This window comes from Falco rusticolus, chromosome 19, assembly GCF_015220075.1.
Source record: "Falco rusticolus isolate bFalRus1 chromosome 19, bFalRus1.pri, whole genome shotgun sequence".
NCBI classification, from domain to species: Eukaryota; Metazoa; Chordata; class Aves; order Falconiformes; family Falconidae; genus Falco; species Falco rusticolus.
The window spans coordinates 5,754,409-5,782,060 of record NC_051205.1 but is presented as its reverse complement, the minus strand read 5'-3'; the positions used below and the strand labels follow the sequence as shown (position 1 = coordinate 5,782,060).

Sequence of the window (27,652 nt, the reverse complement as noted above, 5' to 3'; positions counted from 1 at the left end):
TGCTGGAGTCCCCTAGCGTCGCCTAGATTAACAGGATGAGAGGCAGGGATGGATGGAGATAAGTAATGACAGGGGAGAAAAAACAAAAGCCCAGGAAGCAGGCACTGTCCTTCCTGATTGCCTCCCGATCCCCACCTCCTGGGTCTCCGAAACGCTCCTCTCCTGTGCGGTGAGGCACGAATACATGCTGCACGGGGCCCAGCACAGCCAGTTTATTTTCACTCATTACAGTGACTCAGAGCTTGAGTAATGTGGTCGTGAAAATCCTCGCTGTCCCCCAGCCCTTGCAGACAGGTGTTCACTCTGTGTATAATGCAGAGAGGCAACATGATTTTTCCTGTTAACTTCCAAAGTTTACAGTTCCTATTATTATTCCTCACAGTCTGTCTACTCCAATAATAGGAATTCATCACACATCTGAATAATAAAAATTAAATTCACACCTCCCTCCCCGTGCCCCCCCCCTTCCTGGCTGCCTTTTTTATTATTGAGATTTGTGACTAAGCAGGTCCTTAAACAAAAATGCCAGATTCCCTCGATGGAATTACAGCTGCCTCATGTACAGTTGGGTTGTTTTATTTGTAATACCTTGTAAATCTTCTTTTTGGGATGCCAAACTATTATATGGCTCTGCTCGACCTTCTCTCTCACCGCCAAGTCAGATTTCAAATCTGCTGTGCTAGCCGCGTCTTTCAGCACGCCGGCGAAGGCCAAGCCAAGGTTTCGCAAGGGAAGGTAAAACCCGTTTGGGAAGGGGGTACAATATTCTGGCACCTGGTCGAAAACTGAGCCCTAAAGTACATTTGCTGGTGCCTGGTAAGGTTGTAAACCTCTTTCCTGATTTTTTAATTTCCCCCCCGCCCCCCCACCCCCGGTGTCATGGGGTTTACCGTCTTGATGTGGAAGAAGTACCCCAGCTCATGCCATTATTTTGCTCTTTTAAAGGAAGGTGACCGCATCTTACCCGTAATTCATCTAGCCAAGTGCACAGGAGGGAATTTCCTCCTGACATCTGTAGATAATGAGTGTATACCCCTAAAGAGAGAGGTCTGATTGCTCTCGCCTTGGCATTTGATAGGTCACAAATTATCCTGTGTGTTAGAAGCTCTGCCTGGGCGCAGCAGGCTGTTTGTGGGAGAGAATCCAAAGTTTTGGAAAGCAATCTGCGTCGCTCAGAAACGAGCAGGGAAGAAGCTCTCTGCCTTTGTTTGCCTCCCATCCCTTCGATCGTACTGCTTCAAGTTACCGAAAGAAAGCGAGTGAGCAAACAGTTTGTAATGGGCTGTAATTGATTTTAATGTTCTGGAGAACAATAAAGAGCAAACCAGGTAATTTATATAAAAAATGGCCAAAAAAACCACCCCAGCAAACCCAAACCACCAGCCCTGCCTTTGCAGAGGGGTGTCTGCTGCCTGCTCACCCACCAGATGGTGAGGACTCTGAAGGAACTGTGCAGTCTCTGGGCTAAATGGCCTTGAACCAAGTACCACGCCAGGAAACAACATGTAGGAAAGTTCATTTCTTATAATGAGGAAACAGATTTATTACGATAAAGGTTACGCTGGGTTTGCCATCCCTGGTGTGACGCCCGCGCTTCGTGCCTCCCTGGCAGCAGTGCGGCAGGACTCGGTGGTGTCTCCGCAGGACGGGGCCAGCCGGACCCGGTGGGTCGTTATGTCCCAACTCTAATCAGTTTTATTTCCAGTCCTCACTTGCTTTTGCCAAACAGCTGCTTGGGGCGGGGGGGGGGGGTGCGCAGCATGGTGGCGGGGAGCTGGGATTCCTGTAGGGAGCTCCAGGCTGCTTTGGCCGGGAAGGTGAGTGTTAAGCAAATACCTGAACGGGTTTCTGCCCCCGCTGAGGCAGCAGCAGCCTCCCAGCACATCGCCCTGCTGCTCACACTGGCAGCAACGTGCACAGCCTCTCTCTAACCTTGGTTTCTTCTTTTTTCTGTTTCCCCCACCCCATCCCCTTCTTCTCTGGTCAAGCAGAAAGCCCGAAGGAGAGCTCCGAGCCCACCGGCTCCCCTGCTCCCGTCATCCAGCACAGCTCCGTGACGGCCTCCCCCAACGGGCTCAGCGTCCGCTCGGCTGCGGAAGCGGTTGCCACCTCAGTGCTCACGCAGATGGCGAGCCAAAGGACAGAACTGAGCATGCCGATTCCCTCACACGTCATCATGGCTCCACAGTCGCAGTCTGCTGGCAGATGATGTCACAGCCTGTGCATGTGACACGGAGCTAACCGCGAACTCCCAGCCGGAGAAACCGACCATAACCACGTCCCTGACGAGTGGGGGCCGATAAGGATTTTTATTTCTTTTTTTTTTTTTTTTTTTTTTTCCAAGTGAGCTAAGGGCAGCTATGGCGCTTCTTACACTGCATAGCCTGTACAGATCCTGGCCCCCGCCGCTGCCCTGCCAGCCCTGTCCCCGCGGGGCAGCCGCGGGTTGAGCGCTCTTCTCCATCCTTGGGTTGACGATCCGTCAACTCGCAGAGTCGCCCCAACAGACAGAGCCTCTTTGAAAAGCACCTTGAAAGGTTCGCTTTCAGGTATCAGTTACATTAACACTAAACCTCCATGCTTGGTGGATCCCCTTGGCGCTTTCACTCTTCCAAGTCCCCACCCCTCCCTCCTCCTCCACTCTCGGCAAAGGAAAACATAGCTCTTGGGAGGCTGTGACATTTAGTCGTGCTGTCAATGTATTTTATTTTTAACAGCATGCTGCTTCCAGGCATCTGCTCCCCCCTCTGCTCTAGCTACCTGAAACATTGCACCTTCGCACAAGAAGCCTCCTTGAGCTCCGAGGTTAAAGCGATCGAGGTTAGTCTTGTCGTCCACTCACTCCCAAGACACCAGCGACAGATTCTGGCCACCGTGGCAGTGTAGGCACTGTACATCGCTGTGTGCCCACCGAGAGGGAGAGGGGGACACGGGGCTGGGGGGTACATGTGTTCCTTGTCGCTTGTGCTGCACTGGGATCTGCAGCCGTTGACGTGCCGCACTCGTAGTGGGATGCTGGGGTCACTGGGGAAAAGGTACCGTCTGTTGTACAGCGGAGGGGCTGCGCTCAGTCCTCCTTACAGTAAATGGGTGCTGACCTGTGTCTGCTGGGGCTGGTGCAAAGGTGCTCCAGGAGGCACAGGAGAGGACGAGCCGGCCCACCAGGCAGGAATAATCTGAGTCCCAGGATTCATCATCTGCTCCCAACCTCACTGTCCATCTTAGCAAACAAATCCCTCCATTTCCAAGGATCACCTCCTTTACACATAACCTTGATGACCTTAATAATGGTGGCCTTAAATATTATGAATTAGTTGCCTGTTCCAAGGGGAGGGAGCACAAAGGAGTGTGTCTGCTCGCTGATCTTGTACCTCTTCTTGTGATTAGCTCCTGCTCTGGGTGGTGGAGCGCCTGTTGCTTCCCAGCCAGGGCAAACAAAGGATTCGCAGAGCTTCCAGTTTCATAGGACAGGTTAAAAACCCGGCCTTGACATTGAAAGGCGCTTGAAATCGGGTCCGTTTTCTTGCTGGGCGGGCGCAGCATGCGTGTGTGTCTGTGTGTGCATCCCGAGGCTGCCGCTGGCCCTGGGCGGGTGGTTGGAGTCGATAGTTTGGAAATAGGAGGGAGCAGGAAGGGGCTCTGTGAACGTTCGGGTCTTGGAAGGAACCTCGTCACAGCCCCGGGAGCTGCCTCGGCCCTTGGCCTTCCTCTCCTCCTCGGGACGCCCCCCCTCACCCAAGCTCTCACCCCCTCAGGTTGCACTCGCCACTTTTGAGCCAAGTTTGTTTGTCGAAGTCATTTCATTTGGCTTACCCAGACTTGGGAGGTTTCCAGGGACAGCAAAACCCAAAGCAAAGAAACCGGATCCCGTTAGATGGGGAAGTCCGGCGGTTTGGTTTTTTCGGTCGATGGGATCTGTCCTCTCCCCCTCTCCTCCTTTTCAGGTTTTCCTTGACTTCCCAGCAGTATCGGCCACGGCGTTCCTGGGTTTGGTTTGTCTTGGTGCGGTGCTGCTCGTGGCGGTGCTGCTCGTGTGCTTCCCTCATTTCTCTTGGGCGGCTCCGGAGGAGTCCTGTGCGTAACGGGGGGCACTTCGGCCTCGGCAGTTTGCCCCTCAGGTCCTGCGTAGCCCCCCCAGACCCGCCTTTTGTTTCTGTAAAGCTGCTTCTGCAGAGTCTGCGTGTTCAGATCTTTTAGCTCTTGCTGTGCCAATACGGGGGGTGCTCCTGCCGCGAGAGCGGGCTGTGACAAGAGGGACACAGGGTTTTGGCGTGTCTTAAAGATGTGCGACCTGGACAAACAGGGATTTCAGCCAGGTGAGGCACAGCGGAGGGTCAGGAGCTTTTTGGGGGGGCAGAGGGTTTGAAGGAGGTACAAGATCCAGCCCAGCCAGCTCGGCTTCCTCTCTTGGAGCTGCTGCTGGATACAGGTTGTAGCGCAGCAAGGGGGGATGGCAGAAACCCCCACGCACCTTCGCATGGTCATAAAAATGACCTGTCTTGCAGCAGAGGGTTTGCTGTCGTCGTCAGAGCTGCTCAGTTTGCGTCAGGGGGCTTGGAAACAAGTGTCTCGCTTGCTTTCTTTGACCGGGAATAGCAGGAATGACAAAAATGTGTTGTAAACATATTTGCTTCATGGCTTGGCAGCTGTCGGGTCCCATCCCTCGGTGGCCAGGAGCTGGGAGCCAGGAGCCGCGACAGCGGTGGTGCCTCCGGCAGCTCCGAATGCAGCACACCAGCTCCTCCTAGGCTCGCCAAGGGTTCGGCTCTGCAGAAACCCGACTGTCGAGGAAACGTGTTTGCAGAAAGAAGAGAAGGGAGGAACTGGGCTGACCCCACCACTGGTTCCTTGTTTGCTTCCTGGCGTCAGGGTCTGGTGGATGAGGCAAGGCAAGGAGCCGGGGGCTTTGTGGGCAGGGTGGGAGGAAGGAGCGGAAGGTGACATTGGAGAGGCAGCAGCTCTGGGACAGAGACACGCATGGCAGCGTTGGCATCAAACGCAGCAGCTTCCCCGACCCTTAGTTTTTGCCCCTGGCGACTGAAAGTAACCCGATGTTGTGTGCTCGGAGACCCGAGGTCGCCCCGCCAGCCCACGACGTGTCTGCATCCTGCAAAAAGACTTTCCCTGCCCCGACCCTTGAAACCTCATCACCCCACCAGGCATCAGTTCAGCCAGTAGCGAGTGGGGGACACAGCGGCTTTTTCTCCCCATCCCCCCGTGCCTCGGTGCTCTTGATGCCGTCGGTGCTGCCCCCATTCCAGCATCTCCCTGTCTCAGCTCCCCTCCACTTGTGAGTGCTTAGTGCCTTCAAAAATCTGCAAACCCATGAAAACGCAGTTGTAAAGCTCCAAACCTGGGCAGCAATAATCAGGGAACAAGTGTTCGACCATACCCTAACATTTTATTTTTTTTAATCTACAGGGTTGCAGCTTTCTCTTGTCCCCTTCGGGTATGTTTTACACCAGCAGCATTTGATACCGGCACCGCTGCTGCAAAAGCAGGTGCCGGAGCAGATTTCAGGTCCCCGTGTCTCTTGCTACCAGCGTCCCTGCTTGCAGGGGCAGAGGTGGAGCAGGAATTCACCCAGCCCGAGCAGGCTGAGCCAGCGGTGAGGAAGGTAGCCAAAACCTCAGCATGGCCCTTAGCTGGCACCTCTGCCCCAGCCAGCCTCGGGCAGCGGGGGAGTTCTCTGGTCCCACCCTGGTGGATGGATGGATGTCACAAGCTGTAAACATCACTGTGGAGCAGGTGGGTGAGGTCTGTCCCGTGTTGAGGTCGCAGAATGTGCCCGTCAGAGCTGATGCTGGGCCAGCCTTAAACCTCAGAAGGAGCTGAATGTCACGGGGTGGTTGTCACTTCTCCACCGGGAGGGACAGGTTTGGTTTTGAAGAGGTGACTCGTTTCTGGGCTCCCCAGAGAGGAGGGTACATAGGGAGCGCATCTTCCCACCAGTGCTTTTTCCAGCACCTCCACGCTGATGGAGCGGCCACGTGTGGATGCATCGGGCTGCCAGTTGTGGTTAAAAGCCGGGGTTGATGTGGTCACCTCTCAGAGCCAAGCTGCCCGTGCCGCTCTGGGGAGCCCTGGGGAGCCCTCCAGGCAGCTCCGAGGAGCCCAGCGGCTGCTGGGTTTCTGCCCCACGTCATCACTTCTTTGGAGGCGGCTTCTCTAGGCCGGCGTGGCAGTAGCTGTGGAGGATGTGCTCTGGTTTTTGGTGGCGGTCAGGGGTGTTCTGTTTGGGAAGACGGACTTTCTGGCAGGTCGGTGATGCAGGGTTCCCCCCAGACCCGTGAGGATGGGCGAGGGTGAAGGTGGCTTTTTCGTCTTCCTATGCTGGCTCCATTCTCACTTGAAAACTTTGCAGACGCCTTTGTCTGGGTCAAAACCCCTCGATTTCTGCTCTAGGCTGATTTCTCCTGCTTTCAGAGGCTCTCAGGGGATGGCAGCCACCAGGCCGCTCCGCTCGGCAGCTTGCCGGGCACCTGCACTTTGCTCTGCCAGCCCTCGGGCCTCAGTGCCTTGACCGAAACCCTGGTGGGTGCCGGTGTCAGTCCTGTGGCTTCCCACAAAGCCCACCCGGTAGCCCTGCGTGGAGCGCCAGGGAGCTCCATCCCTCCAGTTAATGGGGGAGAGTGATCCTGGGGCTCCTGGCGCAAGTGTGGAGAAGCTGTACGGGGTCTAAATGTCGCGTTCAGCTTGTGATCGAGGCAGGGAGAGCCCGAACGGTGGCATCGGCCACTGGGAGTCAGGGCTTTATCGATCCGGCTTCGCTGTAATGTTGAATAGAAACAAACGGCTGAAAAACGTGTCCTGGGGCAATGCCGACCCCTGGGAGGGCTCCTGATGGAGGGGAGCACTCCCTCCTCTCCCTCCACTCCTCCAGGGGAGAAGAACATCTCAGCAACCTCCAAATCCCTCAGGATTGAGGGGGCGGGGGGTGGGGGTGGGGGTGCCTCCTTTTTCCCCCCAGACTGGCTCCTTGGTTCTGGATTTCGATGGCTCAGCCAGCAGATTTGTCATTTTTGGACTTGCGGACCCGTTTCAGTTTGGTTCTCCCCCCCAGTTCCATGCGTGCGTGGGCTGCGGCAGCGGTGATGCTCTCCTGGCCCAAAACGAGCCCAGGAGGTGACAGGGATGTGACAGTCCCTGGGGACACGGGAGGAGCGTCCTGGATTGTGTGTGAGTGTGTGTGTCCCAGCTGCTTTGTACGGTGAGCTTTGACGATCAATAATGGAAGAAGCCAAGAAAAAGGAAACCCCCCCAAAAGCATAACCACGAGGGTGTAGTATCTATAAAAAAAAATAAATAAATACTTATCTATGAGTATATACAGACCTATATAGACATATATCAACTTCCTGAATGGATGCGCAGCTCCTTATGCAACGAAATGGTTTTCTAGCTGTAACCCCTTCCTGCGGCCCCCCCCGGGCCCCGAGGGACCCCCCCCTCCGCACGGGCTCCTGTGAGCGGGTCCTCACAGCCCCCGCGGGGGCCTGGGGACGCGGGGGGACACGTCCCAGCCCCCCACCTCGGCCGTGTCGTACCAAACATGTAATGTGCCTTTTATTTATGCTGCAAATATAACATTAAAATATTACCCAGGAGCTGGTGGCTGCCGCCCTCTGCTTCACAGGGGCCCTGGCACTGGCTCGGCTGGGGACAACGCTGGTGTCACCTGTCCTGAGCGACACTCTTGGCCGTCACCTGCCTGGGGGTCACAGGGTGGGTGTCACAGGGCAGGGGGTGGCAGCACTGGCTGTGACAACCCTCAGCCATCACCTGGGTGACACCATCTGGCCCTCAGACCTGCTGGGGACACCGTGGGCTGTCACCCACCTGGGTGGCACAGCAGGTGAGGCCGCTTGGGGGGCCACGACGCCGCCGCAGTGGTCCAGGCTCCACCCTCGGGGCGAGCGTTTGGGGCGATTTCAGCTGGTTTTGGGTCGGAGGGAGCCCTTAAAACCCGGGCCAGGGCTGGCGGAGCCGGGGCCGCCCCGTCGGGGCTGCAGGAGCGCAGCGCGGCCACAGGGTGGCGGCAACGAGCCGCGGCGGGGGCCGGGTGTCCTGAGGACGGGGCGGGGAGGGGGCCCTCGCCCCGGGGGGCCTGGCCCGGGAACGGGGCCGATGCGGGGCAGGGGGCCCGGTTCTGGGGGGTCCCGGGACAGGGCGGAGGGTACCGGGGACGGGTGGGGGTCTCGCTCCGGTGACGCGGGCAGCTCCGGTGGGACGGGCTGGGGGGTCCCGGGCGGGGCCGCCCCCCCCCTCCCTCCCTCCCTCCCTCCGTCCCCGGGGGCGGCTGTCGCGGCTGGTAAATGGGTTTCATTAGCGGCGGCGGCGGGGCCAGGACTGATCCCCGCCATCCCCCGCTCCCCCGGGACCCCCGCGGCGGCCCGGCCCGGCCATAAGAGGCGGCGGCGGGGGGCGCTGGCGGGGGGGGCCATGGCGGGGCCGCGGCTGCTGCTGCTGCTGGCGGGGACCCTGCGCGCCGCCCGCTGCTGCCCCAGCCCCGGTACCGGCCCGGTGAGCCCCGACCGGGGGTTCGGGCTTCTCGGGGAGGCGGGGGCCGGCTTTGTGGAGGCCGGGGCTGCCGTGACCCCCCCGCGTTCTCCCCCTCCACAGGCCGCCGCCGCCCCCCCGGGGCCGCCCCCCGCCGCCGTCCTGGGCGCACTGCTCCGCTCCCTGCAGCGGCCCGGCCGCAGCCCCGGGCCCCTCCAGCCGCAGAGGTGAGCGGGACGGGGGGTGGGGGGACACCGGGGGGACCCCGGGGGGACCCCGCGGCTGGGGGGGACCCGCGTGGTTTGAGGGCACCAGCGGGGGGGCCGGGGGGGGGGTCCCCCTTGGTGTCTGTCCCTGAACTTCTCCGTACGCGTGTCCCTGTCCGTCCCACTGCCCCCGACTGTCCCCCCGCCCCCCCCCCCCCCCGTCTGCCCCGCTGCCTGTCCCTGCCCGGCCCCGTCCCTGCCCATCCCCATCGTACCTGTCCCTGTCCGTCTGTCCATCTTCTTCCATCCCTCTGTCCCCTTTTGTCCCTCTGTCCCCATCTGTCCGGCCCCATCCATCCAAGCATCTGCATCTTCATCCGTCCATCCATCCCCGGCCGGCCGGCCGGCGGGTGCCAGCAGTGCCGTGTCCCCACTGCAGGTTGGGGCAGGGGGGGGCCCAGGCCCGGCTCAGCCCCCGCAGCTGGGACCCCCCGGCTGCCCCGTTCTGGACCATGGCAACGCCACAGCGCTTCGGCCGCCGCCGCTGAGCTCCGTCCGTCTGTCCCGGAGCCGTCTGTCTAGAAAGCCGTCCGTCCGTCCGTCCGTCCATCGGTCCGCGGCTCCATCTGCCACCCAATAAACTGGTGCCTCTCACCCCTGAACGCTCGCTCTGCTTTTGCTTCTGGGGGATGGAGGGGGGGAACCTCCCACCTTTCTGCCCCCCAACACTCCACACCTGCCCCCTGTGCCCCCCACCCCCACCCCCCCCCGCAAAGAGACACCAACGCGGGGAGTTTACAAACCCCCCAGCTTTATTCCCAGGGGCTGGTTGGCGCCCGGGGACCCTCCTCGCCCCGGGGGGGCCAGGACGGAGGGTGCCCCCAGCCCTGAGGTCTGTCCGGGCTCCATGCTGGGGGGCCACGTCTGTCCATCTGTCTGTCAGCAGGTCCAGGGGCCCACAGGGTGCATCACTGGGGCCGGGGGGGTCTGGGTGTCCATGGGTGGGTCTGGGTGTCCACCAGTAGGTCCCAGCATCCATCCAGAGCTCTGCGCGTCCGTCAGTGAATCCAGGGGTTCGTCTGTGGGTCCCTCAGAGTGTCCGTGGGTCTGTCCAGGTGTGGGTGGGGGGCTCACTTGCCCCCCGCCATGATGCGGAGGTACTGGAGGGCGTTGCGGGCAGCCTGGGAGCGGGCACCATCGCGGGAGGGGGCCGCACCGTGGCACACGGTGGCCGGCTGTGTCGACAGCTCCACCAGGCACTGGTGCAACCCACTGAGGCTCAACGCATCTGGGGCGGCAGGGGGGGACACACAGGGATGAGCCACCGTCACCACAGAGCCCCCCCAAACGCCCCACGACACCCCCGAGCGTGAGCCGGGGCACACATGGGGCTGGGGGGGTGGCAGGGCAGGGGGGTGCCAGGGCAGGGGGCACTCACCGATGTCAAGGTAGCTGATGGCGAAGCTCTGCTCCTCGGAGAGCTCCTGCAGGAGGGCGCAGGCCCCTGCGCCCATGGGTGCCAGCGGGTGGCTCCGCAGCTGCACGATCTTCTCGCCCGCTGAGTTGCGCAGGGAGTCCCAGGTGCAGCCAGGCGCTCGGCCCCGCAGCCCCTCCAGCCTGGGGCACGCCTGCGGGGACAGGGCACTTGGGGACCCGCCAGACCCCCAGTGGGGACACAGGGACCATCCGGACCCCCCCTCCAGGGATGTGAGGGGCTCAGGGACCACCCAGAGTTGCACACAGGGACACCCAATGGACACGGGGGCTCAGGGAACCTCTGGACCCCCAAGCGGGGACATGGGAACTGCAGGGACCCCGACACAAGGACACCCATGGGGGCTTGGGGAGCACCACGACCCCTGTGCAGCGACACCCCTGAGGGACAGCGGCTCAGGAACCACAGGGACCCTCTGTGGGGACCCTCTGTGGGGACACAGCAGCTCTGACACTGCCAGGACCCCCCACACGGGGACCCCCTTGGGGACAAGATGGCTCAGGGACCCCCATGTGGGGGCTGTTGGGACACACACCCCCTCAGTGTCTTCCTAGGGGACACGGGGGCTTGGAAACTGTGGGACCCCCCTCCAGTTCAGGGACCCTCCATGGGGAACACCCACAGCCACCCAGGGACCCCAAATCCAGAGGGTCCCCCCTAGGTCACCCTTGGGCGAGCCCTTGCCCTACTGCCACCGGACTTTGATCACTGGGGGTCCAGAAGCCCCAAAATAGGGGTTACAGAGGTGCCAGTATCCCCCACTGACCCCTCGGGGTAGCCATGTCCCCATTAACCCGCCCGGGGTGGCCTCGGGGTGCCCGTGTCCCCCATTAACCCCTTGCCGGCTGCGGGGTACCATGGAGAACTGGTCCTCCTCCACCTCGGCCTCGCTGCCCTCCCGCGGCTCCATGGGGACATTGTGGATCCGCACCAGCATCTTGGCGGCCGCGTTGCGCTTCGCCAGCTTCTTGGAGGTGCCGCTGCCTGCGGGGAGGGGACAAGGGACACCACGGTGAGCCTGGCACCCCGTCGTGTCCCCCCACGCACCCAGGGGGTGCCCCAGCCCCCTACCGATCTCCACGAAGCGCTCCACGCGGCAGGTCATGGTGAACTCCTTGCGATGCGCCGGCCCCGACTCCTGCGTCACCGTGTACTCGGGCAGGCGCCAGCCCTTCTGCACCACCAGCTCCTGGGAGGGGGACGCAAATGTGGGGGTCCAGGGAGGGCAGGGCCACAGATCCCCCCTCCCAGAAACGGGGACAGCTGCCCCCAGAAATGAGCTGCCAGCCCCAAAATGGGCAGGGCCAGCCCCAAAATGGGTCTGCTGCCCTAAAAATGGGAATAACCATCCCTGAAGTTGGGATAACTGTCCCTAAAATGTGTCTGCCATCCCCAAAACAGGTGTTTCCATCCTGTTATATATACCCAAAATGGGTATAACTGTCCCCCAAACGGGGACAATCGTCCCCAAAATGCATCTACCATCCCCAAAATAGGGATAACCAGCCCTGAAACAGGGATAGCCAGCCCCAAAATGGGTCTACTCTCCCCAAAACAGGGATAACTGTCCCCAGAATGGACAAGAGCCCCCCTGGCCAGGCAGAGGCAGCCCCCAAAGGTCACTGCCACCCCCAGGATGAGTAAGGTCACCCCCAAAGGGGCATGGGCCCCCCCAGACAGAGATTAGCATCCCCAAAACAGGCTCTTCAATACCAAAATGGGGTCAGCCCCCAAGCTGGAGGGGGGTATGTCCCCTCTTGTCCCCACCTATGGTGTCACCCACCTGCAAAGCCCCCACGGGGTTACACTCCGACTGGGGGGGGGACACGGGCGTCTTCATCTCCAGGGGGGTGCCCCTGCGTGGGGCAGACAGGCACAGCATGAGGGGGGCACGGCGGGAGGCAGCTCTAAGCCCCGCCAAGCCAGGACCCCCGCACTGGGGAAGCAAAGAGGTGTCAGAGGGTGCCGGGAGCCGGGGGGGGACAGGACTGTGCCCCCACTCTGCCCAGCCCCGGCACCTGGCCCCCCACTCCATTACCTGGGCGAGGGTGGGGGCACGACAGGTGCCAGGGGGGCGGCCGTGGGGCCGAGCTCAACCGGGGGCTCTGGGGGGAAAGGAGAGCTTGGGGATAAAAGGTGAGACGTTAACGCCTGAGCCGGCCCCCCCCAGCACCCTCTCCCCGGCACTCCTTGGGGCCCCCAGCCCCCCAAATCCTGCCAGGCACCCCCAATTCCATTGCGACCCCCAGAGACCCCCTGTTATTCCCCCACACACACCACCAATTCCCTTGGCTCCCCTAAGACACCTGCAAACGCCCACCACACACCTCCAGACCTGCCTGGGTACCCTCAATGCCTACCCAGGAACCCCCAACCCCCCCAGATCCCTTGGAATGCCCAAGCTGCCCCAGAATCCCCAGTCACCCTGGGTAACCCCAAACTCCCCTGGATGCCTTGAACCCCCCCACAGATCCCCCCCCAACTCCCCCGGCGCTGGGTGCTCAGCACGCCTGGGGTACTCCCAAGCCCCTGGGTATCCCCAGACTGCCTGGGCATCCCAGCACCCCAGAGCACCCCACACTCCCCCCAGCACCTCAACACACTCAGCGCCCTCTCCTGGGAACCCGTCACCCCCCCAGACACCCCCCAGTTCCCTCCAAGCCCATCCCGCACTGTATCCTGAACCCCACCCTGACCCCCCAACACCCTGGGGACCCCGTGTCCCCTCACCTGGGCTCCTCGGGGGCGGTGGGCTCCAGCATGTCCCCCCCTTTGAGCAGCTTCAGGGCCACCTCGGCTGCTTTGTGCTTTGCCGCCTTCTTGCTGGGCCCCTGCCCTGGGGGAGACACTGGCTGAGTGAGGAGGGGGGGGACACCTGGGGCCCCCCCAGACCCCTCGCAGACCACAGGCTGTGATTAGGGCTGCTGGGGGGTGGTCCTGGGGGATCCCTCTGCCATAACCCCAGCAGCAGGGTGCCAGGGTGGGTCCCCGAGCATCCCAGGCGTCAGGATCTGAGACAATCCCCCCCAGAACCCACTTTTTTGGGGTCTCAAGGGATCTCTGAGTGTCCCAGACATAACGGTCCCAGGGGATCCCCCACCAAACACACTTTTTGGGGTTCCATGGGATCTCCATATGTCCCAGGCATTGGGGTACAGGGCAATCCCTCACTATGACCCACTTTTTGGGGTCCCAGGAGATCCCTGGGTGTCCCAGGCATGGGGGTCTGAGATGATGTCCCACCACAACCCACTTTTTGGGGTCCCAGAGGATCCCTGAATGTCCCAGATATCACAGTCCCAGCCGATCTTCCCCCCAGGATCCACTTTTTTGGGGCCCCAAGAGATCTCTGCGTGTCCCAAGCATCAGGATCCAAAAGCTATCCCCCACCACAACCCACTTTTTGGGGCCCCATGGGACCCCCAAGTGTCCCAAGCATCGGGATCCAAGGTGATTCCCCCAGCACATCCCCACCATCCTGGGGACAATCCCCATGTCCTCGCCATCCGCCCTGCCACATCCCAAGCAAGTCAGATCCAGGCCACCCTCTCCAGGCCATCCCCCCACTCCGAGGGTGTCGGGGACCCACCAGTGCAGCTGATGTCCCCAACAGTGACACGGAAGGTGAAGTTGGGTTGGTGGGCTTGTCCCTCGGCCTTCAGGAGGTCGTAGCCGGGAGTCTTGCCTATGCGCGTGCCATATTCCTGCAGCAGGCTGATGGGCGTCTTCCCGGGGTTGGCGGCCAGCATCTGCTCCAGGCTGGGGACAGGGCTGTCACCAGCCCACGCAAGGGTCAGCGGGGACAGCAGGGGTACAGGCTGGGGGTAGCGAGGTGGTGGGAGAGGCTGACACGGCCATGGCGCATAGGGATGTGGGGAGAGGGGTGGCATCGCCGCACGGCATGGGGACACAGGGACAAGGATGGAGCCCCCATGGAGCATGGGGACACGGGGACAGGGATGGAGCCCCCTCAACGCAGCCTGGGGACTTGGGAACAGGTCCAGAGCCCCCCCACGCAGCCTGGGGACACGGGGATGGAGACAGGCCCAGAGCCCCCCGCCCCAGCCTGGGGACAGGCCCAGAGCCCCCCCACGCAGCCTGGGAATACAGGAACAGGCCCGGAGCCCCCCCACGCAGCCTGGGGACACGGGGACAAGCCCGGAGCCCCCCGCCCCAGCCTGGGGACAGGCCCAGAGCCACCCCACGCAGCCTGGGGATACAGGAACAGGCCCTGAGCCCCCCCACGCAGCCTGGGGACACGGGGACAAGCCCGGAGCCCCCCGCCCCAGGCTGAAGCCCCCTCACACAGGCCCGGTGCCTGAGGGCTGGGCCCGGTGTAGGCCCCAGCCCACCCCTCCCCATTAAGAACCGGTATGGACGGGGGGATCCCGGGTTTGGGGGTCTATCCCGGATGGCGGGGGGCGGGGTGGGTCCGGTACCTGGGGAAGCCGCCGCTCCGCCTGGCCCCGCCGCCCGCCCCCTCCTCGCTCATCCCCGCCGCGCTCCGTCCCGCCGCCGCGCCGCCCGCGCCGCCAGGGGGCGGCCGCTGCGCGCCGGCGCGGGGCACGATGGGAACTTGGTGCCGAGGGGGATTCTGGGACTACGCGTCCCAGAATCCCCCGCGGCAGGGACCGCTGGGAAGGTGGAGGACACGGGAGGCGGAGCCATGTCGGGGGAGGGAGGCCTGCCTCAGTTTCCCCAATCTGGACGGGGAAAGGAGGGGTGGCAGGGACAGGAATGGACAAGGGACAGTGGGGACAATGGGGTGGGATGGGAATGGACAGACAGGATAGAGACAATGGGGGGAGACAGGGACTGACAAGGGTCAGTGAATGGGGACAGACGGACAGGGGTGGGCAGGGCATGATGGATGGGGACAATGGGGACAGGCAGGGTGGCATGGGGACAGATGGACAGGGACAGACAGCGTGGGACAGAGGGACAAGGGACAGTGGATGGGGACAGTGGGGACAATGGAGTGGGACAGGGACAGACGGACAAGGTGGGACAGGGATGGACAGGATGGGATATGGATGGACAAGGGACAACAGATGGGGACAATGGTGGGACAGGGACAGACGGACAGCATGGGACGGAGAGGGACAGGGGTCAATGGCTGGGGACAATGGAGACAGGCAGGGCTGGACAGGGATGGATAGAGTGGGGACAACAGGGACTGGGAGAGTGGGACAGGGACAGTCTGGGTGGGACTGGGATGGATGGGGACAGACAATGTGGGATGACGACAGGGGGCGGATGGGGACAGGGACAATGTGGTGGGGACAGACGGGGGAGGGCGGGCAGTGATGGGGACAGGCCAGCGGTGACAATGGTCAGACTGGGACCCGCTGGGATGGTCAAAGTGTGACAGGGACAGGGAAGGAGCTGTGGGGACAGTAGGACACCCATACTGGGAGCCCTGGGGACAGAGATGCCTGAACTAGAAGCACTGGAAGCAAACTGGGAGCACTGGGAACAAAACCGCACGCAGACTGGGAGCACTGGGGACAGAGGCACAGGCAGACTGGAAGCACTGGAATTGCACTGGGGCCCTGGTGTGATGCTGGGGCCAGCAGGGGATACCGGGGGGGTCCTAGTCCTGGTGTTGGGAGCTCCTGGGGACACTGGGGGGGGTCCCAGTTCCCGGTGCTGGTGGCCCATGGGAGGTCCTGGTGCTCGTCAGAGCTGATGGGTCCCCGAAGCCAGGGGGGTCCCGAAGCTGGGGGGCCCCGGTGCCAGCGGGGGTGCCGGTGCCGGGCGGTCCCGGTGCTGGGGGGTCCCCGGTTGCCGGTGCCAGGAGTGCCGGTGCTGGGGGGTGCCGGTGCTGATGCCGGGGGTACGGATGCCGGTGGTGCCGGTGCCGGGGGTCCCCGGTTGCCGGTGCCGGGGTGCCGGTGGTACCGGTGCCGGTGGTGCCGGTGGTGCCGGTGCTGGGGTGCCGGTGGTGCCCGGGTGATGCCGGCGGTGCCGGGGGTCCCCGGTTGCCGGGGCCGGGCCGGGGCGGGGCGGGCGGGGCGGGGCCGCGCCGAGCGCCGGGCGGGGCCGTTCCGCGCCGCTCGCCCTGACCGCGGCCCCGGCCCCGGTACCGGCCCCGCCCGCCCGCGCCCCGGCCCCGCCGGGCCCAGCCCCGGCCCCGGCACCCCCGGCACCGCCGACATCACCCCGGCACCACCGGCACCCCCGGCCGAGGGGCCCGCACCCCCCCAGGTACCGGCGCGGGGCCGCGGGCAGCGGTGGGGAGGCCGGGGGGGGGGCACGGCGGTGTGGGGGGGTAGGACCAGGGATGCGGCCGGGATGGAGGGTTGGAAGGGGTGTCCCGTGCTCCCCTCCCCCCGCCGCGCCCCCTCCCCTCCCCCGCCTCACAGGGCCCGGGGGGGCCGCGCCCTCCCCTTCCCCCTCCCCGGAGGCGCGGGCGGGCGAAGGGGGGCCCAGGGACACCAGCGGCCTCTTGCACACGCGCGTGCCCCCCCGCATGCGTGAGCTGCTTTTGCACACGCGTGAACAGCTCCGTGCACACGTATGACACCTCCGTTGCAGACGTGCTTGCACACGCGCGTGCAACGCCCGCAGGCATGCATGCCCCCCTGCATGGATGTGCGGCCCTTGCACTCTTGTGCACCGCCTTGCATGCACGTGTGCACCCGCTGCACACAAGAGTGCCCACCCCTTGCACCTGCTGTGCACACCCGTGCATGTGTGTGCACCCCTTGCATGCATGTGTGCATACCTGTGCACCCCTAACACACACCTGCACCACCTTGCACACGCGTGAGCACCCTCACGTGTCTGTGCATGCCCTCGCACCTGCATGTGCAACCCTGCATGTGTGTGCACCCCTTGCACGCATGTCTGCGCCCCTGCACACCTGTGCCCTCCCCGGCACCTGCATTGCCTTGCACACACGTGTGCACCCTTGCGGCGTGCGCAGCCCTGTGCACACACGTGTGCCCTGCTCCGTGGGTGTGCGCCTGTCACAGGCCTGTGCAGCCGCTTGCACACGTGTGTGCCCCCCACGCACAGGCGTGAGCCCCTCGCAGCCCGTCCCGCTCCCCCCACCCTTCTCCTTGTCGCGACAGGGCGCCATGTCCCGACATGCCATGTCGGTGGGGGCGCTCTCTTCCCCACTTCCCTCCTCCAGCTCCGCGCTGTCACGACATGGGGCCAGGGCTGTCGCATGTCGTGACAGATACACCCACACCCACACACCCGCCCCCCCCGGGATGCTGGTTCCCCACTTGTGCCTCAGTTTCCCCGTGCGGAGCTGCCGGGGGGGTGCGGCGGGGAGGAGGCTGCATCCCTTACCGGGATGACGTCACCGCGTGACGTGATGTCACCACGGGGGGGACACGACACCTGGAGGGGCGGGGCGTCTTGTCGCCTGTGTCCCCCCCCCCTCCCCCGGCCCCGGACGGCTGGGTCCCTCGGGGTGACAGTAAGCCCCGCCCACGCCCCCCCGCGGTGACTCACACCCCCCCCACACCTAATTTTAGTGATGACCTCATCTGCCGGTTCCACTGTTGCCATGGCAACTCTACACACACACACACACACACACACCCCCCCCCAATTTTCTGGGGAGCTGGATCGAGTCTGACCCACCCCCGGCCACCTGGGTCCCCCACCAGCCCTGCCTCAGTTTCCCCTGTCACGTTTGCTCGCCGTGTGTGGCCTTGCACGCTTGTGCACACTTCTGCAAGCTCGTGCAGGCCCCTGCGTGCTCTTGCATGCTTGTACACTTGCTTGCACGCTCCTGCACGCTCCTGCGTGCTTGTGCGCATGCCTGAACGCTCCTGCACACTCCTGCACACTTGGGCACACCTTTACCTGCTCATACACCCTCTTGCACACTCATACCTCCTCTTGCACGCTCGTGTGCCCTCTGTGCATTATGGAGGGCCTCTTCCAGCCCTCCTCCCAGCCAAGCGGGGCGCACAAGCGTAGGGGTGCATGCGGGTGTGAGGAGGGGTGCGCGTGTGCAAGGGGGCATGCATGCCTAAACTAGGGGTGCACACACAGTGTGGCATCAGGAGAGGGGGTGCATACACTTGTAGGGGTACACACACGTGTGCAAGGGGCTACACGTGCCTGCAAGAGGTGCCCACGGGCATAGGGCTGCACATGGGGGTGTAAGGGGGTGCACGTGTGTGTAAGGGGGTGCACGTGTGTGTAAGGGAGTGCACGTGTGTGTAAGGGGGTGCACGTGTGTTTACGGGAGCATCCAGGTGCAAGGGGGTGCTGATATGTGCTGGGGATGCACACACACGTGGGCTGTACACAGGAGTGCAAAGGGGGTGCAGGTGCATGTAAAGGGGTGCCCATGGGTGCAAGGAGGTGCACACGTGTGTGGGGCTGCACATGGGGTGCACAGAGGTGCACACGCGTGCCAAGGGGTGCCTGTGCATGCAGGGAGGGGCACCGGCGGAGCTGCACAGAGGCACGAAGGGCGCAGGCGGCTGCACGGGGGTGCCTATGGGTGCAAGGAGGGGGGGGGGGGCTGCACCCCCAATCCCACTGACAGCCCCTCCCGCAGGCCAGGGGGCAGCGGAGGGGCGCGGGGGGCCCCCGCCATGGCCTGCCTGCACGAGACGCGGACGCCCTCGCCCTCGCTGGCGCTGGCCTCGGATGGGACCCCGGAGCAGGAGCTGACCCCTACGCAGTGCGTGCTGCGCGACGTGCTGCCCGCCGCCCCCGCCGCCCCTGCCGCCCCCGCCGAGGCCTGGCCCCGCCGCGGGCCCCCCCGGCACCCTGACCTGGGGCCCGAGGGTGCGGGACCCCTGGCCGCCGAGGCCGCCCACCTGCGGTGCCAGGCTGGGGGGGGGTTCCTGGAGGGGCTTTTTGGCTGCCTCAAGCCCGTCTGGACCATGATCGGCAAAGCCTACGCCGCCGAGCACAAGCACCCCCAGGAAGGTGAGGGGGTGCAGCGTGGGTGCTGCGGGGTCAGGGGGGAGCGAGGGAGGATGCTATGGGACAGGGATTGGGGTGCTGGGGTGCAGAGGGTGCAGTGCGGTGGGGTGGGAGCCGTAGGGCTGGGCTGAGGGTGCCAAGGGGGGGCCTGCACCCAGGCTGTGCCAGCATGTGGGTGCCCCAGGGGTGCCGGGGTGTGGGTACCACGGCCGTGGGTGCACCAAGGATGCTGGTGTGTGGGTACCATGGCCGTGGGTGCCCCAGGGGTGCTGGTGCCTGGGTGCCATGGGTGTGAGTGCCCGCAGACCCCTGGGAGGTGCCATTCGAGGAGATCCTGGACCTTCAGTGGGTGGGCAGTGGGGCGCAGGGTGCCGTCTTCCTGGGCCGCTTCCATGGTGAGGAGGTGGCTGTGAAGAAGGTGCGGGACCTCAAGGAGACTGACATCAAGCACCTGCGCAAGCTCAAGCACCCCAACATCATCACCTTCAAGTGAGCACGGGTGCTGCTGGCACCGGCGTGGGGTGTGGGCAGGGGTATGGGGACACCGCAGGTACAAGGCATGGGGACAGCATGCACGTGGCATGGGGCATGGTCATGGACTGTGTATGTGGCATGGGCAAGCCATGGTCATGGGCACACGGCATGGACATGGCACGGACAAGCCATGGGCACGGGGCATGTGGGCACAGAGCACAGACACAGCACGGGTGTGGGGCGGAGTGTGAACATGCCATGGGCATGGGGCATAGACACGGGCATGCCGTGGGCGTGAGGGATGGAGGCATGTGCATGGCATGGGCATGAACGCAGCATGGGCCATGGATGCGCCATGGGCAGAGGGCATGGCATGTGGCGTGGCCATGGAGGACACCATGGGCACAGGGCATGACACGGCCTGGGCGTGAGCACAGCATGAGGTATGGACGTGCCACAGGCAAGGGGCATGGACACAAACATGACATGGACACGGCAGGGGCATGAGCATGAACGTGGTGTGGGCATGGACACAAACTTGGCATGGACATGGCAGGGGCATGGGCACAGAGGTCATGGACATGACATGGGCACGGGGCACCAACACAGCGTGTGCATGGGGAGCACCAGCATGGCATGGACCTTGGTGGGCAGGGCACAGCATGGGCACGGGGCACACCAGCGTGTCCCACGTGTGGCACAGGGGACGGCCACACATGGGACAGCTCTGTCACAGGCAGGGCACTCTCGGGGCAGTGCAATGTGGGTGCAGATGGGTGCCCCAGTATCCCAGTGCTACTGGGAGTCTGGGTGCAGAGGGGTGCCCACGGTGCAGATGGGTGCTCCTAGTGCCAATGGGGGGGCTTGGGTGCAGGTGGGTGCCCCAGCACTGGTGGGTGCTGGCAGATACCCATGCAGATGAGTGCCCTGGAGAAGAAGGGTGCCCTGGTGGTGCTGGGTGCTGCCAGGTGCCCTGGCGGTGCTGGGCAGCAGGTGCTGAGGGTGCCGCTGTGCCCGCAGGGGTGTGTGCACCCAGGCACCCTGCTACTGCATCATCATGGAGTTCTGCGCCCAGGGCCAGCTCTACGAGGTGCTGCGCGCCGGGCGCAAGGTCACCCCCTCCCTCCTTGTCGACTGGTCCATGGGCATCGCCGGCGGCATGAACTACCTGCACCTCCACAAGATCATCCACCGCGACCTCAAGTCACCCAAGTGAGGAGGGCTGGGGGCTCGGACAGCACCCATGGGTGCTGGGGTGGGTGACCCTGGTGATGGCATGCCTGTGGTGGGGACATGCATGTGGCAGTTGCATGATTGTGGCAGTGCCATGCCTGTGGTGGTGTCTTGTCCTCGGTGGCTGCATGCCAGTGATGGTCGCATGCTTGTGGCGGTGCCGTGTCCATGGTGGTGACATGTCCATGGTGGTGGCATGTCCTTGCTGGTGCCCTGTGCCCATGGTGGTGCCATGTCCATGGCAGTTGCATGCCCGTAGCAGTGCCATGGCTGCGGTGGCTGTGTGTCTATGGCAGTGACACGTTCACAGCATTGATGTGTCTGTGGCAGTGCAGTGACTGTGCTGGTTGCTTGCCCATGATAGTTGTGTGTCCACGGCAGTGCCATGCCTGTGGTAGTTCCGTGCCCATGGCAATTGCTTGACCGTGGCAGTGCTGTGTCCACGGTGGTGGCATGCCACAACAGGACCATGCTCATGGCATTCACATGCCCATGACAGTGCCGTGCCCGCAGTGGTGCCACGTCCATGTTGGTGCTGTGGTGGTGCCACATCTGCGATGGTGTTGTGCCCATGGTGGTGGCTTGCCCATGACCTGGTGATGCTCATAGCAGTTGCGTGCCCATGTCGGTGCCATGCCAGTGTCAATCGTGTGTCATTGGTGTGGTGCTGGCGTGGCACTGAGCAGGTGCCCCCCAGCATGCTCATCACCTACGACGACGTGGTGAAGATCTCGGACTTTGGCACCTCCAAGGAGCTCATTGACAAGAGTACCAAGATGTCCTTTGCTGGCACCGTGGCCTGGATGGCACCCGAGGTCATCCGCAACGAGCCTGTCTCCGAGAAAGTTGACATCTGGTGAGGACACAGGGACCTTGGGGACATGGGGACCTTGGGGACACCAAGGAGCTGTGGTGGCACTGGGGACACAGCAACACACGGGGCTTTGGGAGGCAGTGGGGACACTGGGGGGCACAGGAGGCACTGGGGACAATAGGAACGGGAGACACTGCGGGGACATCAGGGACATGTGAGGCCTCAGGAGCACTACAGGGGACCAGGGATGGGGACATTTGGGATACTGGGAGGGATGTTGCAGGGACAGGGGACATCAGGGACCACAGGAGCAGCAGGGGACAGAGGGGACACCAGCATGGGCAGAGGCAGGGAGGGGACACAGGGCAAGGGGGATGAGGGGACAGTGGGAGGACGCTGGGAGTGACAGGGGCCATGGGTGCTGGTGCCCCCAGGTCCTTCGGGGTGGTGCTGTGGGAGCTGCTGACGGGTGAGATCCCCTACAAGGATGTGGACTCATCGGCCATCATCTGGGGGGTGGGCAGCAACAGCCTCCACCTGCCCGTCCCCTCCGGCTGCCCCGACGGCTTCAAGGTGCTGCTGCGCCAGTGCTGGTGAGTGCGTCTGTGGGGACACCCCACCATGGGGCACACTGCCATGGGGACAGCACAGCACGGGGACAGCCCACTATGGGGACACCTCCCTTGGGGACATACCATGGGCACCCATGCCATGGATGCGTCATGCCATGGAGGACCCCACCATGGGCACCCCACTGTGGGGACCACCATGAGGGACCTGCCGTTGGCACCCCAACGCGGGCAGCGCAGGGGGGACCCTGGTCACAGTGGTACCCCCACCCTAGGGGTGTGCCCAGGGCCACCCCATGCCAAGCTGCACCCCATGTGGCCTGTGCACCCTTCTCTGTGGTCCCCCAAAGCCTCAACACCCCCATAGCTCCCCCCCCCCAGCACCCAGGCACCCCCCCACCCGCACCCAGCACCCTGGCACTCCCCCCAGGAACAGCAAGCCCCGGAACCGGCCGTCCTTCCGGCAGATCCTGCTGCACCTCGACATCGCCTCTGCCGATGTCCTCTCCACCCCGCAGGAGACCTACTTCAAATCCCAGGTACCAGCACCCCAGGACCCCAGCACCCTGGGACCGCCGGCACCCCGGGACCCCCAAACCCTGCAGGAGACCTGCTGCAAATCCCAGGGACTGTGAGGGCTGCTGCAGGGACAACTGATGCCCACAGCAGCTGGTGCCCAGGATGCCCGGTATATCCCAGTGCTCGTGGTAGCCATGCCCAGTGTATCCCAGTGCCTCGAGTAGCTGCAGCCAGGTCATGCAGTGCCCAGGGTACCTGGTGCCTGGGGTATCTTGTGCCCAGGGTGCCCCGTGCCCAGAGTAGGTGGTGCCCAGTGCCTGGGGTAACTGGTGCCCAGGGTGCCCAGTGCCCATGGCAGCCGGTGCCCCGGGTGCCTGGTGCCCGTGGTAGCTGGTGGCGGGAGTGCCCCATGCCCAGGATAGCTGGTGCCCAGTACCTGGAGTGCCCAGTGTCCGCAATAACTGGTGCCCAGGGTGCCCCATGCCCACGGTAGCCAGTGCCCGTGGTAGCCAGTGCCCAGTGCCCACGGTAGCCGGTGCCCGGGGTGCCCGGTGGCCACGGTAGCCGGTGCCCGTGGTAGCCAGTGCCCACATACCACAGGCGGAGTGGCGGGAGGAGGTGAAGCTGCACTTTGAGAAGATCAAGTCGGAGGGGACATGTCTGCACCGGCTGGAGGAGGAGCTCATCAACCGCCGGCGCGAGGAGCTCCGGTGGGGCCCGTCCGCGGGACACGGGGACGCTGGGAACACGGAATGCTGGGGACACTGTGGGCATCAGGGGCGCGTAGAGGGGCGAGGGGCTGGGGGTATCGGAGGGTGCCGTGGCGCAGGGAGAGCTGTTGGGTCCCTGTCACTTTGTGTGGTGGGTGCCATGGGACGCGTGTGCTGACACCACGCGTGCCCTGGGCGCTAGGCACGCGCTGGACATCCGGGAACACTACGAGCGCAAGCTGGAGCGCGCCAACAACCTCTACATGGAGCTCAGCGCCCTCATGCTGCAGCTGGAGCTCAAGGAGAAAGAGCTGCTCAGGTGAGGGGGCCCTTCCAGCACCCACCAGCACCCCTCGCACCCACCAGCACCCCCTCTGCCCATCCCATGGCCGCCCCATTGCCATGGTCAACACTACACCCACCCATGGCCATGGCCAACCTTACAGCCACCCCATGGCCGTGACCAACCCTACAGCCACACCATGGCCACGGCCAAACCAATAGCACCCCATGGCCATGGCCAACGCTGTATCTACCCCGTGGCTGTGACCAACCCTATAGCCACCTCATGGCCATGGCCAACCTGATACCTACTCCATGGCCATGAGCACCCCTATACCCACCCTGTGGCTTCCCTGAACCCATGGCCAGCCGTTACCCCATGGCCACTAGCCCAAGGCCATGGCCACCCCACCCCACGCTGCCTCCCCGGGGGTGGGTGCCCACGCGTGGCCCATGGCAGGCGGGAGCAGGCACTGGAGAAGCGCTACCCTGGGCTCTTCAAGCCGCGGGCACCACGGGGGCTCCTGCACGGCAACGCCGTCGAGACCCTCATCAAGAAACGCAACGTCCCCCAGAAGCTTTCACCCCACGGCAAGCGGTGCGGCCGGACGCCTGGGACGGGATGGGGGGTGGACTCTGGGTCCTTTGGGTGGGGGGGCTGGCGGGTCAGGTGCCTGGGTGCTTTGGGTTGGGGGGAGCATGGACATGGGGGTCCCTCAGGGTTGGGGGTGTGTCTGGAGACATGGGGGTCCTGGTGGGGCTGGGAGCCCGGACACCTGGGTCCTTTTGCGGGGGGTTCTGGGGGCTTGGGTGCCTGGGGTCTTTGGGGAGAGGGGCTGGCGTGTGGATGCTGGGGTCCTTTTGCGGGGGGGATGCTCTGCGGGTGCAGATCCCTGGGGTCTTTGGGGAGGTGGGTCTGGGGGTGCAGATGCTGGTGTCCCTTGGAGGGGTGGGATCTAGACATGAGGGTCCCTCCTGGCTGGCTGGGGGGTGTCCCTTGGAGGGGTGGGATCTAGACATGAGGGTCCCTCCTGGCTGGCTGGGGGGTGTCCTAGGGGCTGGCAGACGCCTGGGTCCCCGTCCGCAGCCCTTCCCCTTGTCTGTCCCTCCCCCCCCAAGACCCGACATCCTGAAGCCGGAGGTGCTGCTGCCCAAGCTGGATGCGGCCATGGCACAGGTGGCCCTGCCGGGGTGTCCCAAGGGCCCCCCCTCGCCCGGGCGCAGCCGCCGGGCCAAGGGCCGCCATCGCAAAGCGGGACCCCGGGGGGGCTGCGGGGAGCCAGGCCCCGAGGCTGGACCCCCCCGGGGGCTCGCCGGCCCCCCTCCAACCACCACCGGCCCCGATCTCCTTGGGGGTACCCTGGAGGCTGTGGGTGCCCCCCCAGCCACGGTACCTGATGCAGGACCTGAGGGGGCAACAGGTTCCCAAGGGTCCCCCCCACCGCAGCCCCCCGTGCCCGGTGAGCCTGAGCGGGAGAGCGGGGCCGGCCGGGGGGGGAAAGTGGGGGCCGGGCAGCACCTCACCCCCGCAGCACTGCTGTACCGCGCGGCTGTCACCCGTGGGCAGGTGAGAGCCCCCGACACCTGGGTCCCTTCCCTGGGGGGCTGGGGAGGGGGCAGGACCCCCAGGTCCATCCCAGCAGGGGGAAGTGGGATGGATCCCTTCTGGGGAGGGGTTGGAGGGGGGGTCCCTCCTGCAAAGGAGGGATCAGGACCCTTGGGTCCATCCTGGAGGGGGGGGGGGGGGGGGGGGGGGGCGGTGTCAGGACCCCTGGGTCCATCCTCGGGGGGTTTCAGGACCCCTGGCTCCCTCCTGGGGGGAGGGGGCCAAGACCTCTGGGTCTCTCCTGGGGGGGCAGGAGGGGGCCAAGACCCGTGGGTCCTTCCTGGGGTGGTGGTGGGGGGTGAGGACCCCCGGATCCCTCCTGAGAGGCAGCAGGAGGACCCCAACGCCCCTCCCCGCCCCTCCACCAGAAGCGGGGGGTCTCATCAGAGGAAGAGGAGGGTGAAGTGGACAGCGAGGTGGAGCTGCCACTGCGGCAGAGGTGGGTGCTGACACCCCCGCCTCCCCGGGTGCGTTTGGGGGTCTGTGGGTGCTCAGGCACCTGGGGTAGGTGCAGGGGGGTCTGTGGGTGCCCGGACATGGGGGTCCTCACCGCTCCCAACACCCCTTCCTCCCCAGGTGGCCCCCGGGCATGAGCAAGCGCCAGTCGCTGTCGACCTTCAGCTCGGAGAACTTCTCGGACGGGGACGGGGACGAGGGGCACACGAGCGAGCCCTCGCACAGTGCCACCCCCGACGTGGGCAGCACCAACACGGACGAGCGGCCCGACGACCGCTCCGAGGACCTGCTCTCCCAGGGCTCCGAGATCCCCCTGGATGCCGCCGCACCCCCCGAGGGTCCCGGCCGCCGTCATGGGGGGCTCAGCCCCAAGGTGATGCCCCAACCCCGGGGTGGGTGCCAGGGAGCACCCACAGTCCCCCAGGGATGGGTGACAGCATGGGGTGAGGGGTCCCTAAGGGCCCCCCAGGGCTGGAACTACGGGGTGGGGGTCCTCAAAGTCCCCCAAGATGGGGCTAGAGGAAAGGGGCCTCCCAGAGATGGGTGCCATTGCGTGGGGGTCCCTAAGGGTTGGAACTATGGGGTGGGGGTCCTCAAGGTCCCCCAGGATGGGGTTAGTCAGGGGAAAGGGGTCTCCCAGAGATGGGTGCCATTGGGTGGGGGTCCCTAGGGTCCCCCAGAGCTGGGCACTATGGGGTAGGGGGTCCCCTGAGCCCCCCAGGACGGGGTTAGCAAGGGGAAGGAGAGGGGAGTCCTCCTCTATGGGGAGGGGGGGACCCACTGAGGAAGGCAGGACCAGGTGCGATGGGGAACGGGGTCCCCAGAGCCCCCCAGAACCAAGTACTGGGGGAGGGGGTGATATCCCAGGGCCCCCCACCAAGGGTGGACATCATGGGCAGGTGGTCTCAAGGGCTCCCCAGGACATACCCCAGGTATCTCGGGGGGGGGGGGGGGGTCCCCGGTGTCCCCCAGGATGAAGTACTGTGGGGAGGGAGGGGTCTCCTAAATCGCTGGGCAGGGTCCCCCAGGCCCCCCCCCAGGACAGATACCATGGGGTGGGGATCCCCCAAACATTAGAGGCCATGGAGAGGGGGCTCCTCAGGTCTCTGCCCTGCAGAGGTGGGGGTCCCCAACACCCCCAGGACCAGCTGTGGGGCAGGGGGAGACCCTGAAGATGTTTAACCCCCCCCCCATTTATGCCTGTCCACCCCACCCCCAGGTCTCTGAGGACTCTGACTGCGACAGCGCAGAGCTGGACCACTCAGGCAGCGGCGAGGGGCCCCCCCGGCCCACAGCCCCCCCCGGCCTGTGACCTGTCCCCACCACCACCACCCTGCACACCCCCCACTTGTACAGCCCCAAATATTTATATAAATATCTATCGATCTCTACAGAAAGCTCTGTGCTGTCTCTGTGCCTGGGGGGGGAACAGGGCTCAGGGAGGGGGCACAGGGGTCACAACGGGTGTGTTGGTTTTTTTTTTGGGGGGGGGGGGGGGGGGGGCGCGCACAGCAAGAGCAGGGGTAGATGTTGACTACCTCCCTTTTCTGTTTACGTAGCCCCTACCATAATAACCCCCACCCCAGAGGGGTTACAACCCAGTGAGCTGTTTTTTGGGGGTAGGGAGGCAGCATATAAAGAGCTGAGCCCCCCTACAGTCCCACTGCTCCTTTACCAGTGGAACTGGGAACACTGGGTGGTGGCAGAGACCCAAGTGGGGGACAGCCGCTTTCACCCCTGTGAAGCAAAGGAGGGTCCCAGGTGGACGTCAGGCTGAGGGGGCAGGTAAAGAGGTAGAGACACCCAGCGGGGACACTGGTTTCCATTAAAGACCAGTTTGCAGGGTAGTGGGAAAAGGAGGGAAACCCCCCAAAATGCAGCTGGA

At 64.2% G+C, this 27,652-nt stretch overlaps 4 protein-coding genes across 11 annotated transcripts in view; 3 read left to right on the top strand and 1 right to left on the bottom strand.

The window, feature by feature from the left end:
* Window positions 1–7,607, top strand: part of LOC119159344 (cyclic AMP-dependent transcription factor ATF-7) — a 69,717-nt gene extending 62,110 nt beyond the window's left edge. For 6 of the 7 annotated variants that reach the window (XM_037412060.1, XM_037412059.1, XM_037412058.1 and 3 more), the window contains one exon: window positions 1,989–7,607. In XM_037412060.1, coding sequence (XP_037267957.1) covers window positions 1,989–2,209 — 221 coding nt within the window. In that variant the 3' untranslated portion in view covers window positions 2,210–7,607. The remainder of the gene's footprint in view (window positions 1–1,988) is intronic. The other variant, XM_037412062.1, reaches the window with a different exon arrangement.
* An 835-nt stretch (window positions 7,608–8,442) lies between these two features.
* On the top strand, window positions 8,443–9,426 carry LOC119140214 (extensin-like). The gene is made up of 2 exons (XM_037371299.1): window positions 8,443–8,726; window positions 8,977–9,426. Exons 1-2 carry the CDS (start codon window positions 8,443–8,445, stop codon window positions 9,251–9,253), a joined length of 561 nt encoding a protein of 186 aa, XP_037227196.1. The 3' UTR covers window positions 9,254–9,426.
* Window positions 9,427–9,499: 73 nt separating this feature from the next.
* Window positions 9,500–14,692, bottom strand: TARBP2 (TARBP2 subunit of RISC loading complex). Of its 2 annotated transcripts, XM_037371213.1 has the most exons (9): window positions 14,640–14,692; window positions 13,790–13,971; window positions 12,931–13,036; window positions 12,239–12,322; window positions 11,984–12,056; window positions 11,272–11,389; window positions 11,057–11,184; window positions 10,144–10,333; window positions 9,500–9,993 (listed from the first exon to the last, which is right to left on the bottom strand). In XM_037371213.1, exons 1-9 carry the CDS (start codon window positions 14,690–14,692, stop codon window positions 9,836–9,838), a joined length of 1,092 nt encoding a protein of 363 aa, XP_037227110.1. In that variant the 3' UTR covers window positions 9,500–9,835. The 2 variants fall into 2 exon arrangements, with proteins under 2 accessions (XP_037227110.1, XP_037227111.1); XM_037371214.1 differs by lacking the exon at window positions 12,239–12,322 and having other exon boundaries at window positions 14,640–14,684.
* Window positions 14,693–16,324: 1,632 nt separating this feature from the next.
* On the top strand, window positions 16,325–27,143 carry MAP3K12 (mitogen-activated protein kinase kinase kinase 12). Its single transcript, XM_037371354.1, has 14 exons — window positions 16,325–16,407; window positions 18,731–19,107; window positions 19,410–19,593; window positions 20,599–20,790; window positions 21,509–21,667; window positions 22,060–22,218; window positions 22,625–22,733; window positions 23,314–23,423; window positions 23,626–23,742; window positions 24,166–24,303; window positions 24,825–25,272; window positions 25,680–25,750; window positions 25,888–26,140; window positions 26,987–27,143. The coding sequence occupies exons 2-14, from the start codon at window positions 18,768–18,770 to the stop codon at window positions 27,077–27,079; spliced, it is 2,373 nt and encodes a 790-aa protein (XP_037227251.1). The 5' UTR covers window positions 16,325–16,407; window positions 18,731–18,767; the 3' UTR covers window positions 27,080–27,143.
* Window positions 27,144–27,652: the final 509 nt, after the last annotated feature.

Bases quoted from the DNA above. Each gene is read 5' to 3' on its own strand.
- TARBP2 (XM_037371213.1), bottom strand. From the start codon at position 14,692: ATGAGCGAGGAGGGGGCGGGCGGCGGGGCCAGGCGGAGCGGCGGCTTC. The intron at 13,037-13,789 runs GTGGGTCCCCGA...TGTCTCCCCCAG, and splicing joins TGGGGACATCAGCTGCACTG to GGCAGGGGCCCAGCAAGAAG. The intron at 10,334-11,056 runs GTACCCCGCAGC...CTGTCCCCGCAG, and splicing joins AGGAGGACCAGTTCTCCATG to GCGTGCCCCAGGCTGGAGGG.
- LOC119140214 (XM_037371299.1), top strand. From the start codon at position 8,443: ATGGCGGGGCCGCGGCTGCTGCTGCTGCTGGCGGGGACCCTGCGCGCC. The intron at 8,727-8,976 runs GTGAGCGGGACG...CCCATCCCCATC, and splicing joins GGGCCCCTCCAGCCGCAGAG to GTACCTGTCCCTGTCCGTCT.
- MAP3K12 (XM_037371354.1), top strand. From the start codon at position 18,768: ATGGCCTGCCTGCACGAGACGCGGACGCCCTCGCCCTCGCTGGCGCTG. The intron at 19,594-20,598 runs GTGAGCACGGGT...CTGTGCCCGCAG, and splicing joins CCCAACATCATCACCTTCAA to GGGTGTGTGCACCCAGGCAC. The intron at 24,304-24,824 runs GTGCGGCCGGAC...TCCCCCCCCAAG, and splicing joins CTTTCACCCCACGGCAAGCG to ACCCGACATCCTGAAGCCGG.